Source organism: Sorghum bicolor, chromosome 10, assembly GCF_000003195.3.
Source record: "Sorghum bicolor cultivar BTx623 chromosome 10, Sorghum_bicolor_NCBIv3, whole genome shotgun sequence".
Taxonomy (NCBI): Eukaryota; Viridiplantae; Streptophyta; class Magnoliopsida; order Poales; family Poaceae; genus Sorghum; species Sorghum bicolor.
The window spans coordinates 56,619,470-56,633,238 of record NC_012879.2 but is presented as its reverse complement, the minus strand read 5'-3'; the positions used below and the strand labels follow the sequence as shown (position 1 = coordinate 56,633,238).

General features: G+C 44.4%; 1 protein-coding gene across 1 annotated transcript; it reads right to left on the bottom strand.

Annotated features, from left to right (window-relative positions):
- On the bottom strand, positions 1,837-10,846 carry LOC8061597 (probable potassium transporter 13). The gene is made up of 9 exons (XM_002437386.2): positions 10,626-10,846; positions 9,417-9,648; positions 9,040-9,282; positions 8,411-8,461; positions 8,003-8,263; positions 7,864-7,916; positions 7,628-7,742; positions 3,240-3,494; positions 1,837-3,163 (listed from the first exon to the last, which is right to left on the bottom strand). The coding sequence occupies exons 1-9, from the start codon at positions 10,707-10,709 to the stop codon at positions 2,118-2,120; spliced, it is 2,340 nt and encodes a 779-aa protein (XP_002437431.1). The 5' UTR covers positions 10,710-10,846; the 3' UTR covers positions 1,837-2,117.

Sequence of the window (13,769 nt, the reverse complement as noted above, 5' to 3'; positions counted from 1 at the left end):
ACCACCACATTCGCCTCGTAATCGGCGTGCCAGAACGAAAACCAGACGTATCTTTGCAAGATTAACGCAAATATATTATGGCGTAGATCATCGTACATGCATAATAATGCATATATGCATGTGCTGCTGCTGCCTAATCTGCACATTTGAAACGGTGATGTAGCTGAATGTCATGTTGCGTGTCTGAACGCGTGTGTGAAAGCAGCGCCCGCCGTCAGGATATCACACACACATACACCGGAAAACCGAAACGGGGGCAGAAAAGAGTTATTATATATGTACGTATATATATATATAAATGATTATCTATTCTAGGCCACTGGTCCAAGAAAACAAATTGGAGGGGGGGGGGGGGGGGGGGGGGGGGGGCAGAAATTCTCTGCGACGTAGCAAACTGCACACATACAGGCAGCACATGCCGTGCTGAGACACCAGAGAGACCACCGCGTTTCAGTTCAGCTACGCAAGGCAAGTCAGCCGAGCCGGCATCCAGTCCCAGGGGCTTGAATGCAGCGTCACATGCTGATGACTGATCCCTCCCAACTCTCTTTTCTTGTAGAAACCGTATCGTTCTTGTAGCAAAACCAAACGCATAGAAAATGTGCGTTCCGGCGATGTAGATGCCCCGAACGCCACAAAAATAATTAAAACGCAGCGAGATTTGCAGGGCTACTATATCGAGTCCTTTTGGGAAGAGCGGATGGATGGATGATGCAGCTGGCTGCGGCGATAAGGACCTGCGTCGCTCGCATGCACGCCTGGAGCTCGGAACTGAAGCCAAGCCAAGCATGTGCAGGGAGTGAAGGCCACATCGCGGCACGCCGCCGCACGCGTGTCGGGGTGACCAAACGCCGGCCGGGCAAGGGGCGCCATGCCGCCGTGCTGCTGTCGCTGTTTGCCCGTGGGACAGGTTCGCGTTGGGCGCTCCGGTCCGATCGGCTCCTGCTGCCAGGGCACGTTGCAGCCGGCGCCACCACATGGCGTGGCGAGGCGTACTGGCGTCTGCCTGCAGAGCTCTGGGCCACGGATGGTTTCGTGCCGCGCGCGACTGGCTGGCGCGAGAGCCAGGACGACGGCGTCGTACGTGGCCGCTCGAACTGGGCGGGCGACAGGTGTGAGGCGCCATGGTTTGGGGGGCGTGTCATGTGTCATGGATAGATAGGATGTGTTTGAGATTTTTTTGCTGGGAGGATAGCTAGGATAGGATGGGAGCAGCCATGGTAGCGACAGTGGTGAACAGTGGCTTTTGCGCACGATTTTTAAGGGTAACAGTTGCAGGAACAGTGGATTTTGCAGCTTTTTTTTGTTTTGTTTTGTTTTTGAGCAAGGAACAAACGCCACCTTAATTACAGTGGAGTATAGGATGGAGAGGTAGAGGCCCAGTGGCCCACACCTTTCTCGCTTTCATGACTCATGGTGCTTTCTTTGGGCCTTTATTGGCCTGTGACCATCCTACGCCGTACGCACGAATTTGTAGCCCATGGGTTACGTTGTATTCCTGGGCCAGGTCATCTTTCCACAGCCCAAAGAGCAAACGAGCGATCAAAACAGCGCCACACCACTAAAAGACCTGTTTCGAACACAACAGCTTTCGTGTTCGAAACAGGTAAATTACCCTGTAAAACTTCCGCAGTTTAAGGCCTGGAATCATTTCGGCTATTGAAAACTTATATAATTTGACTAGCAATTCCGAGTGTAACTTTTTCATGAGAGTCAATCCTGGGAAACGAACGGGGCCTAAATGATCCCTATCAGCTTATATAAAGATCTTATCATGAAACAGATCAATTCTAGAGGAATGCGCAAAATTATCACGCCTTCCAAATGGCAGTTGTCTACAGTCTAATCTCCATCCTATTGACACACATTAGATTAGATTACAATAAAGTCTTAACACTATGCTCTCTGAGCAGTAAAAACCATTGCCACGGAGTTGTTATTTTGCTCCGGCTGCCGGTTTAGTTCTTCTTCGTCGTACGTCGTCCATTTATCTACCAAGAACAAGAAGCATATATATGCTACTGCGCCGGCGAGCTACAGTAGCCTGCAACTCCTGTGGGGTTCAGCAGCTAGCTACTGTGCTCGTCGGCGGCGAGGTGTCAGTCAGAGCCAGAGACTCAGACCTTGTACGTCATGCCCACCTCGATCAGGGAGGTGTTGGGGATGCCGAGCTCCACGGCGGGCCGCCGCGAGTTGCGCCGGAGGAACCCGTACACCACGTTGACGGCGAACTTCTTCACCGCCGGCGACGACTCGTGGGCCTGCACGCTGGTGTGCCCGATCATGTACGACACGCCGGACTCCCGCTCCTCCAGCAGCGTCTTCACCTCCTCGCTGCCGCCGCCGCCCTCGCCGGCCCCGCGCGGCTCCTCGAACCGGACCCTCCTGCCGCCGGCGTCGATCTCGCACGACGAGGTGCTCCACGACGCCATCGGTGGCGCCGAGTCCGCGTCCGCCAGCTGCCCGTGCGCGTGCGCCGGCGCCGCGGGGATCACCGACAGCTCCACGGACCCGGAGTAGTAGTAGTCGCCGCCCGCCTCGGCGGCGGCGTCCTGTTGACGCTGCAGGAACTCCACCACTTTCATCAGCAGCTGGTTCTCGAAGTTGAAGTGGTCCCGCCGCCCTTCCTTGTACCCGTACCGGACGACGCAGCGGAACAGGCGGTGCGCCGGCGCGCCCACCCGCCCCACCAGGAACCGCTCCTCCGGCGACACCTTGGGCACCGTCAGCGTCTGGAGCGACACGAAGATGAGCACGCGGTGGAACGCCGGGAAGTTGGTGACGAAGTGCGCGAACATCGGGGGCACGCCGTTGGCGGCGCTGGAGTAGACGAAGCCGACCCCCGGGACGCGCACCAGCCCGATGCCAGAGCTCAGGCCGAGGAACCGGTCCAGGCACACCTTGTTCTGCAGCTCGTACTCCTCCTTCTTCTTCGTGCCGTAGTGCCACGTTGACATGGCCAGCAGAGTCACCAGCGACAGCAGCAGTGGGAGCCACCCGCCATGGGGCACCTTGGCGAGGCACGCCGACAGGTACATGAGCTCCATGGATCCGAAGCCGATCGTGAAGAGCGCTGCCAGGACGACGCTCCGGTTCCACACGATGGTGATGACGAGGAACATCAGGCATGTCGTTGCAAACATCACCAAGATCACAGCAAGCCCTGAAACACAAGAGATTAAAAATGTTACAGATTGTTTACAATTCTGCATCTCGAAAGATTCTAGGAAATTTTGTACCATAGGCATTTCCAATCATTTCGGTGTCGCGGAAGCCGACGGTGACGGCCAGACACAAGAACATGAGAACCCAGTTCACCTCCGGTATGTAGATCTGGCCGTGGACATGGCTTGATGTGTGCACGATCTTTATCCGCGGGAAGCAACCCAAAGCCCTGGACTGGCTTATGATGGAAAACGTAGCTGAGATGATGGCTTGGCTCCCAACAACTGTGGCTAGTGTTGCGATGATCAGAACAGGCCAGAACACTCTGTCTGAAAAAGAGAGAGGAACAGAAATAGATTCAGGAAAATTAGAAGGAAAAGTTGAGGTACTTTCATTCAGCTACATAAAGAGACAGATTTGCTACATGTATATGACATAGTGTTGGCTTGAACTACTCGCACCTATTTTTTTTTTCTCTTCACTCAAGCTTCACCCTACCCTCCAACTCAGGCGAGATTGGCCTATTTCTCTTCAATCTCCGCCATTTTCTTTTGCTATGGGCATGATATGAAACACATTCTCCAAGAAAAATTATGTTCATACTTAACAGAGGACTAGGCATGACCTTTTGATGATACACATGTTAAGTAGGGATGCAAGTTTCTCTCTCTAGGTCATTTGATCAACAAGAACTCATTCAAATTTCAAAAGGGAAAAAGGATACAGGATGTAAGGTGGTGACATAAAGCTGCCTTTCGAGCAGAGGTCAAGGTCAAGGATGTTTGACCCACCAAATTTCTTCAATCTTCGATTTGCTAAAATTTCATACCATATCCTATCACACATACTAAAAAATATGGTGAGCAAGCATGCCTTTTGTGATGTACTACGGGGTACCAAATATCACAAGTTATGTGCAGGAACTTCATAATTGAGGATCCATTTATGGCAATATAGAGGAGATTGCATTTAGCTCTATGCGAGACATTTAGGCATACTCCTAAATAAGATTGAGTTGGTTCTGACTTAGGATGGTCACTAGGTGAAGCCAATCATCTTCGTGGCCTTAAACAAGAGATGATACCAAGAACCATGTAAATCTTAGTACGAGGCCTTGGCTAGTGTTGTCCAATAGATTGCACAAGGCACGATATTATTGGTATGACACGAACATGGACCGACATGATTGACAGGCCATTCCCAGGACAGAGTCTCAACATGGCATGAAACAAGTGGCTCGATATGGCATGATTTGAGCCTATTACAGTACAAAAAAGTGGCTCGATATGGCATGATTCGAGCCTAGTGCAGTACAATTCAAGCCTGACATGACATAATAGCATGGATGGCCCACTGACATTGTTTGATGCCTCACCAATGAGACGACTCTATGTCCACGATCCAGTCTTCTAGGTGTTGTGCCACGACTTGCACAAGCATAGAAACATGCACACAACAACACTTTGCTCTTTGGCTACTAACATTCTTGCGAAAAACATGGCTCTGCTCTCTAGCTAGTACCCCCTTTCATGTGCCCAATCATATCAAATTCTCATGAGAGAAAAATGGGCTTTGGCCCTCGTATGCCCGCAAAGGTTAAAATCTGGCGGTGCATGCAAAATTTCTACAACATAATACAGACCTAAGTGCTTGAATTGGTAGTATTCTATAATGACCTTGACATGCTAAAAAAGTTTGGCATACTAGGCTGCTTAGTGCGCCTGCAAGACCAGCCTGACACGACACAGAGCTTCGATGGGCCATAGTCATGGCAAGTGGTTGGCCTGGCTCGGCAGCACATACTAGCTATGCCTAGATGGGTTATATTCCTAGTCCATGTTGTGCTGGGCGACCCACTTGGATAGCATTAGCCTTGAATCGTGGGGTCTTACATGGTAGAGTGATTGAAATTTGAACCAAAAGAAGGTTGGCTTGCAACTCCCAACATCCAATAGGTGGTAATAGTGCAACATATCGACGTTGACACCGATTTTGTAGGAAGGCGAGGGAAGAGCTTGCCTCTCCAATGCCATCAACATTTGACCTTAACGATAATTAAGGGGAGGCGATATTGATATTTCTTAAAATTGGTCAAACAATCTTACAAATGTTCATCCTGGCATACCAGGGAGAAATTACATGGTAAGGATATAAGAGAATAGAATGTTGCCATGTACACAGATGTTCTTGATAGGTAATCATGGGATGGTGGGAATGCCATTGGTCTAAGTGAAATACATGTAAGTTTTGGTATTCCACATTCTTCAAGCGAAGACCATGTTGATATATAGTCAAACCCTAGATGCAAATGACCAACGTTGCCCCAAAGGTCTTGGTCTTTTGGTGGTGATTGGTGAATGGTTTCTTGCCTGACAAAGAAGTTCTTCATAAAAGACATATTGAGCTAGTGCTAAATTGCAATCTATGTGGCCTGTACGAGGAATCTATCAAACATGTCCTCTTGGATTGTACAACAACCCATAGTTTTCGGGAGTGGACACAAGCACTGATGGGTGCAAAGATGCCAAAGCTGCACCGCATACATGGGTATACATGGCCATGCAGCCCATGGCCCGATGGCCCGGCCCATGGTCCGATGATTTGGCCCGGCCCGAGGGACCAAGCCATGCTTGGGCCAGCACCCAGGCACGCGGCATGGCACGGGAACGACCCGTTCCAACGGTCGGCCCGATAGCGGCCTCATAAAAATGAACGGCCTGCTAGGCACGACGGCCCACAACGGTCCGACGACCTATGGCACGGCATGACGTCGGGCCATGCTAGCCCGACACGGCCCGTTGGACATATATATACATGGGCAAGGGATCCGGTTGACCCGAGCTACTGCCCAGAGAAGTCCGCTATAATATTCCTCTATGGAATGTAGTCTCAACCGATGGTGAGAAACAAAAGAAGGCATGATGAACCAAAAATACCAATGAAGAAGGCTATGTATTGAGACTTGATACAACTTTTGACTTGTGGCAACTCGCGCACCCGATCAAACACAAGGAGCTATTGAGGGTGCTGCAACATTGGAGACGGCCATGGTACGATTGGAGTGGTTCTTAGAAATCAAGATGGGCGAGTTGCTCGGTGGTGGCCGGGGTTGTTGATGTTCAAATTCCCCGCAGGTTGTACAAAGTTTTCAAGCGATCGTTCTAAAGGATCCATACGAGGAACATCAACAACACATAGGTGGAATTAAAGAGGCATTGGGATCTTGCATTCTAGTGTCCAAAATGGGAACACATGTATTGTAATATTAAAACCCTCATAAGAGCTGAAGGGAATGTAGTAGTTGTTATTCAAATGGGCGAAAGCAACACTCCTAAGGAGACTATGATGGGGGTCTAGCTTTTGCTAAGCGACATCGGTGAGCTAGGGACAAAGAACAAGATTGAGGGGGGGGGGGGAGGGCAACAAGGACAATAGCAATTTGAGTTAAGCAGAGTTGTATGAGATAAGATAGAGGACCATCAAACCACAAAGAGCTAGCGCCATGCTAATCATATCTACAATAAGAGGATAGCTTGAGGGTGGTTTTGGTGATGATTTTCGTCAGCACTAAATGGGGCTCTCTAACCAGGGGTATATTACATTGGCAACTCACCGACAGAAAAAGTTGTTATTCACCTTCTACAATAGAGATGCCACAAACCCAACATACTCAATTGGTGTGTGCATTTAAATGCTTTTAATGGTGGTCATTTTGGTAGAGTATAAGACAATAGTAGTTTGTTATGAATCATACAATCTATGTTTGTTTCCTCTTAAAATCTACATATATATTTTTTTATTTCTAAGGAAAGTATTGAAGCCTTTTAGTCAGATTTTGGGCCATTATTGGATTCCACAACACTGGATAAGGCCTGTGAAGGCCTATCGAACTCCATCTGCTAGCTGCAACGGGATGACATTTCCAAGCTGCTGCCTTGTCCTTGACCGTAATCCGCGCCTTCAGCAGTAGGCATCTCAATTTCACCCTTCTCTAGTTTGTTCTATTAGTATGTTTTCTTATTTGCTTTTGATATGATCTGTTTTTCACGATTTCAGGTAGAATTTTGATTCTCCTATGTCATCTGATATGGATTTTGGGGGGTCATTCCTTTTAATATATTTTTATTCTTTATGATGGACTGATTAGTATGCATCCAGCCAGCCACTTAATTCATTGCTGAACTCAATTTTCTTACCATTAAATAAAAACATATTTCACTACCGCCCATTCCTTTTTTACATTCAGTGTATTATTAGTCGTTATGATTACCATCACTTCTTTGCTAAACACTATCTAGATGTAAAGAACAAAGTACATAAATGTGTTGTCTCTGAATGTTTAAGTAACTAACTGAAAAATATCAAAGTAATGGTGATGCTACATGTTTATGGAAAGGAGTGATACGAAATGAGCGTGGAAAACTTAAACTTCAGTCAGTCCGGCAAAACATTGCCACCTCACCTGGGAGAGCTTTGTAAAAGCTGCTTTGTAGGTCCTCCCTATGTTTAGACAGATAAGCAGCCTCACCCATGTAAGCCAGGACTAAGCATGGATAGACAACTATTGTGAATCCAAGCTGCCATTACAAAGCAACAAAAAGATTCAGTAAAGTTCTGTTGACACAGTTAATGACGGAAAATTGGCACATCCAGCAAGTAAAGCAAAACTATCATTTATTATAAAAACAAGATAGTTACCCTTAGTGAAAGTTTTGAGAAATGCCCAAGGTCAGCAAACATTGCTTCAGCACCTGAAATTATAGAGGCCTTAGAAATGCCCAAGTACAGCTTGAAACTGAACCTTTAGTCAATACAGAGTTAGATAGAAGATGTGAACCTGTAATGCATAGAACAATCCCTCCCAGTGAGCTCCAGCCATCCTTGCCGGCCTTCCTGAAGAAGTTGTATATGTAGTATGGGGACAGAGCACGGATGACAGTACGGTTCCACTTGAATATGTTGTATATGCCGATACCGCCAATGCAGCCAAGCCAGGCAAGCAAAATTGGAGCAAATAGGAACCCAACACGGTGGGTTCCGTAGTGTTGCAGCGCAAAAAGGACAACTAAAATGAAACAGGCAAAAAGCACAGTGTAATCTGTACACAAGCACAAAAAAAAAACCATTTCATTTGTAGTTAGTAGTGCAATGCTAAAGATTAACAAGTAACCTGAAAAATGTCAACTAGCATCTGCTCCTAACAGAAGTAAATCATTACGAGCAATATGTATAAACAGCCTCTTACTTTCATGTAATTCTGGAAACTTAATTCTGAGTCCAGAAACTGCCGATAGAACTGCAGAAAAAAGGGCATCATCTCTGTCAGTTGCAGTAAGATTTTGCGGGATTAGGTTACTAAACTTCCCCCCCCCCCCCAAAAAAAAGAGGAACAGGTTGACTGTTAAAAAAATTTACATGGTGTACAGTAAACTGAAGAGATATTCATGATTTAAACTAAGCAGAGCGCTCTCTCTCTCTCTCTTCCTAAAGAATATTCAGGACAGCTGCACTATACCATCTTTGTATTAAGGAGAAACTATAAAAAAAGTTACAGTAGGAGTTCAGTTAAGGTGTCGCAGGCGTCTGCCTTATAAGGGCACTCACAATGCAAGACTCTATCACAGAGTCCAAGACACTTAATTACATATTATTTATGGTATTTTGCTGATGTGGCAGCATATTTATTGAAGAAAGAGGTAGAAAAAATAAGACTCCAAGTCTTATTTAGACTCCAAGTCCACATTGTTCGAGGTAATAAATAACTTTAGACTCTATAATAGAGTCTGCATTGTGAGTGCTCTAAGAACACTAAAAGTGCAGTTCCAGCTTCCTGGGAAACCATTTCAATGGACACAAGAACCTAATGTTCTTTACCTGACATTGTTGGGGTGAAGACGCCATCCCCAATAACCATACTAGTACCCATCAGAACGAAGAGCAGCAGCACCACACGAAGCGAGTAATGCTTCTCGATGAAAGATTTTATCGCCAAACTACTCCTTAGCTCCTCACGAGGTTCCTTCTGGTTGTATACCGATAAACACCCATTGTTTATATTGTTCAGGAGCCCCATCCTTGAGCGCCTGCACATTAGCGAGTACAATGCAAATGTGCCACCTGCATACACAGCAGAGCACAATGGAAATCAGCATCACTGGACCCACTTTTCTCATACGGAAATAAAACAGTGTAAAAACGTTGACTGAACCAAGAATGAGCTGAAAGAACTGGACACAAACAAGTGCATGTACCTTCTCCATCGTCATCTGCTCCAAGAACAAGGATTATGTATTTGAGCAGTGGTATGAGCGTCAGGCTCCAGAAGACGAGTGACAGCACCCCAAGGATCTCCTCGTCCTCCTCATGCAGACGCAGCTTCCCAGAGAAGGTGTTCTTGTACACATAGACAGGTGAAATGCAGAGATCGCCATACACAACTCCGAAGCTCTGGTATGCCAGTAAAAGCGTCGCTTTCTGAAGTCCCTGCACCAACCAACACGAACAGTATAATAAGTTTGGAGTGTTGTTCTCCCCCCCCCCCCCCCCCCCCCCCTTCTCTATACCATCTGTAACTTTTTTTAGGGAAACTGGAGGGGTTTGCACCCCTACAGTGCTTTATTACCGTCTTAACTATTACTCTAGTAACACAGACAGTACATGTTTGAGGAAAAAAAGAGTAACAAATAACATGTAGATATTGCAGGTAGTAAGCCAAAAGGCATTGAAAGCAACACAGAAGAGTCTGAACTAAGTTCAAAAAAATGACAAAGACAGTTCAGACAGACCAAACAACCCGGAGTAAGTAGTGAAGTGACAACAAACCAATCTATGGGCACCATAAGCTACTACGTACATACTTCCAATAAATATACGACTGCAAAAACGGGCTGATCGAAAGAATTATACAGCATCGTTGGCATTTACCGTTTCATCCATGGAGTCCAGCTCATGGACTGTGGAAATCAGTCAGGGACAAACATGCATGGCTCAAAACGACAGTACTTTTACAGCAAAGCCAACACGAAATTCATGGCCAACGTATAGAACACCAAAAGGAGGCTAACTGACACCTGAATGTCAGCACGAGAATAGGTGCCGTTCGTAAACCTTCGCCTGCATGGATTCAATACTGGACGAGGAACTAGCACAACGCATCTGCTACTTGAACTCAAGAATGATCCAACCAGAGTCGTGCCCAGGAATCACACGGCGGCAGTAGAAGTTTTGCAGAAACTAAGGTTCACAATTCACTCCTTGCTACCTAGAAGAACCAAGAAAGCACCAAGAAGGAAGAGGAACTCACCAAGAACCGTCAGTTGCATTGCAGAACCTACCAGCCCGTAATAACTACGACGGAGACCAAACGCGCTGCTCCTTACTTGAGACACCATCGCGCACACAGAGAGGGTTCTCCAAATCGAAACGAAGAAATCGCATGAAACTGAGCTTTACATACGTACCCATGGTGAGCTCGCAGCCCGGCGCTTCGTCGTGGACTGCAGCTGCACCGCCGGCGGCCGGCCACCACTACCCTTCACGTCCATCTCGCCGATAACCTGATGGATGGATCGATGGGCCCTCAACTTCGGCGTGGCCTGCTGGGCGATGGAGTTTGGGGAGGCCGGAAGGGACTGAGCGATCAGTACTTGAGGAAGGAGCGAAGCAGTTAAGGGGGAGGGAAAACGTGGTGACACCACGAAAAGAAGAGGGGACGCATATGCGGCATGCACAAGCCTGTGTGTATTTTGCAGGGTGGGCCCACCATGGCCAACCAACCATGGTTATTATTATTATTTTTTTGTTTGCTGAAAAATTGGAAACTGCTCTTTCTTTAGTCATTTGCTGTCACTCTAGCGCTAACACCTTCCTTATCACCCTGCCTAATCTAAGTTTTGGTTAAGTTCATCTATCTATCCTATATTCCTATAAGGTGAAAGTACCTATGTTAGACCGTACCAGAGTACTCCTAAATCTTAATCTCCTATGTTGGCAACGGAGGACCATTTCGCCACCGCCCACCGGAGATATAGGCGAGATGAGATGGGGGGCGGGAGGGCTCGGCAGTTGCGTGCGTGCGGCGTGCCACAATAGCATGGCTGTGCCCACGTTAGCCGTGTCCTACTCTTATTGCTGGAGAAGAGAAGACACAAGTTTTTTTTTTGTTATGAGCATCTCTATCTCATTTTGTAAATCATCATTTGGACTTTAGAGTCATTTGCAAAAGAATCGGTTTCTATATCTTGTCACTCTACAACAGTTTTTCTATATCTCGTGCGCCTCTAGAGAGCCAAGATGACTATATTTGGACAACAATTTAGAGAAACTGTTGGAGGGTAGTTTAACAATAAAATCTCTATCTTCAGTATTTAGGAGGATATAGAGAGTCTCTTGGAGATCTCAGAGCTGAAGTATTCTAAGGCAGGAATGTATTTTAGCATGCCTTAATGAAGTGGATAGCTTTGATATTCCATTCCTTTGATTTTTCTGTACCCTGTTAAAACTTTGAGCAACAAGAATATATATAATGTGCTATCTTTTTTTTTGATGGAACAATGTGCTATCTTTCATTGTGGTAACTGAGTTGATTTGCTGATCTGTGCTCTTAATAATATATTTGACTTAACCCTTTTTTATAGGAGATATTAAATATGCCATGGCAACTGAGTTGATTTGCTGATCTGTGCTCTTAATAATATATTTGACTTAACCCATTTTTTATAGGAGATATCAAATATGTCATACACGAGCACTTTGGACCTATAGTCCCTTTTGTCAATGGCTTACAAAGTTACACTACCGTGAGTCACAAACGACACTAGCAAAACAACATGCAAGGTATGCTGAAGTACTTCATCAATATGACACCCACCACATTTGCACTTGAGGTAGGTAGATTTTTCCACCAACATTTCTTCAAGTGCAAGATCTCCTATATATGAGTATTTTGATGTGGTATTATACAATGATTGAATATATGGAGCAGAGCTACGTGCTTCCGTTTGATCAACTGATTTGTTTTTTATTAGACTTTTTGTTAATCCAGTAGTCCCTCTTTAACACTAGCAAATTCTTCTTCTAAGTTGCATCAATCTATTGCATGATCGACCCAAAACATAGATCACTTAGAGGAATGTGTATATGTGTCAAAAGTATTTCCCCCATATATATGTGAAAACATATCTTTCTAGAACCTTTCATAAAGCCATATCACATTTTCACTTTTTTAGTAGTGGAAGCTTAATTTATCAATCTTAGATACTCCCTCCGTTCCAAAATAACTGTCGTTCTCACTTGCCAAGAAATAACTTTGACTAAATATATATTAAAAAATATTAATATTTATGGTACATAATTAATATCATTGGAAAGATCTTTGAATCTATTTTTTTTAACAAATTTATTTGGAGATACAAATGTTGCATGTATTTTCTATAAATCCAGTCAAATTTGTGATATGAAAACCCAAAACGGTAGTTATTTTGGGAAGAAGGGAGTAACTAGAAGAATGCCTCGCACGTTACTGTGAAAATCGCAGATCAAATTATACTACTTATATTTACTAATATGAATGAATAAAATATCATAATTCATGTTAGTGCATGATTTTTAGCATTCTGATGTGGACAACTAAATATATGTTAGTAATGATGTTATTTGGTAATATGAATAGCTTGAATGAAGACATAATGACATGTGTTAGTGAATGCTGATGTGGACACTTTGCATGGGGAGATGGTTGCATGTGCTAGTGGGATGTTGTTGACGTGGACATGTTGCATGGTAAGACAATTGCGTGGGGTTTAAAAATGATGCTTTTGGTGTCATTTTTTTAAAAATAAATATGATATTCTATAAACTGTGTGTGTATATATAATATACACGAATTTAACTTACATGTACTTTATTGTATCGGATCTGATAAAAAATTAGTAAACTAATAGAATATATATATATATATATATATATATATATATATATATATATATATATATATATATATATAGAGAGAGAGAGAGAGAGAGAGGAATAGGTGATAAAACAAACAACATATATATGTAGATGACTTGTATGTTAATAGATTAAAATTTAAAAGTATCACACATAATAGAAATAGCATGGACATTTTTTTATAATTAATTAGAGAAGACATGGACTTAATGCGAAATGATGTGGACACTTTGTATGAAGAGATGGAACATCTAATAGCATCACTTAGTGGGAAAGGATGTAGATGCCCTTGCATGAAGAGAAACATCTAATGAGGTTTAACTTTATAAGAGTATATAGATATAGATTTTGTAAAGATGATGCAATTAGTTAGGTTTTGTATAGCTAAAATACACATAGCCTATATATGATTGTTGAAAAAGGAAAAATAACATGACACCAGATAGCGTGCCGTATCGAGTGATATCACACAACAAAGTCTAGCAAATAACAAAATAAAAGAATTAAAGCTTTCCCGAATAACAAATTAAAGCTACACCTGATTTTGTCATCTTATCTTGACTCGTCCCATATCAAGCCATGCTTATTTAAGAGAAACATTTGAAAAAAAAAATAGAATGACTCTTATGAATTTCTAGACTGAATAAGAAATCTAC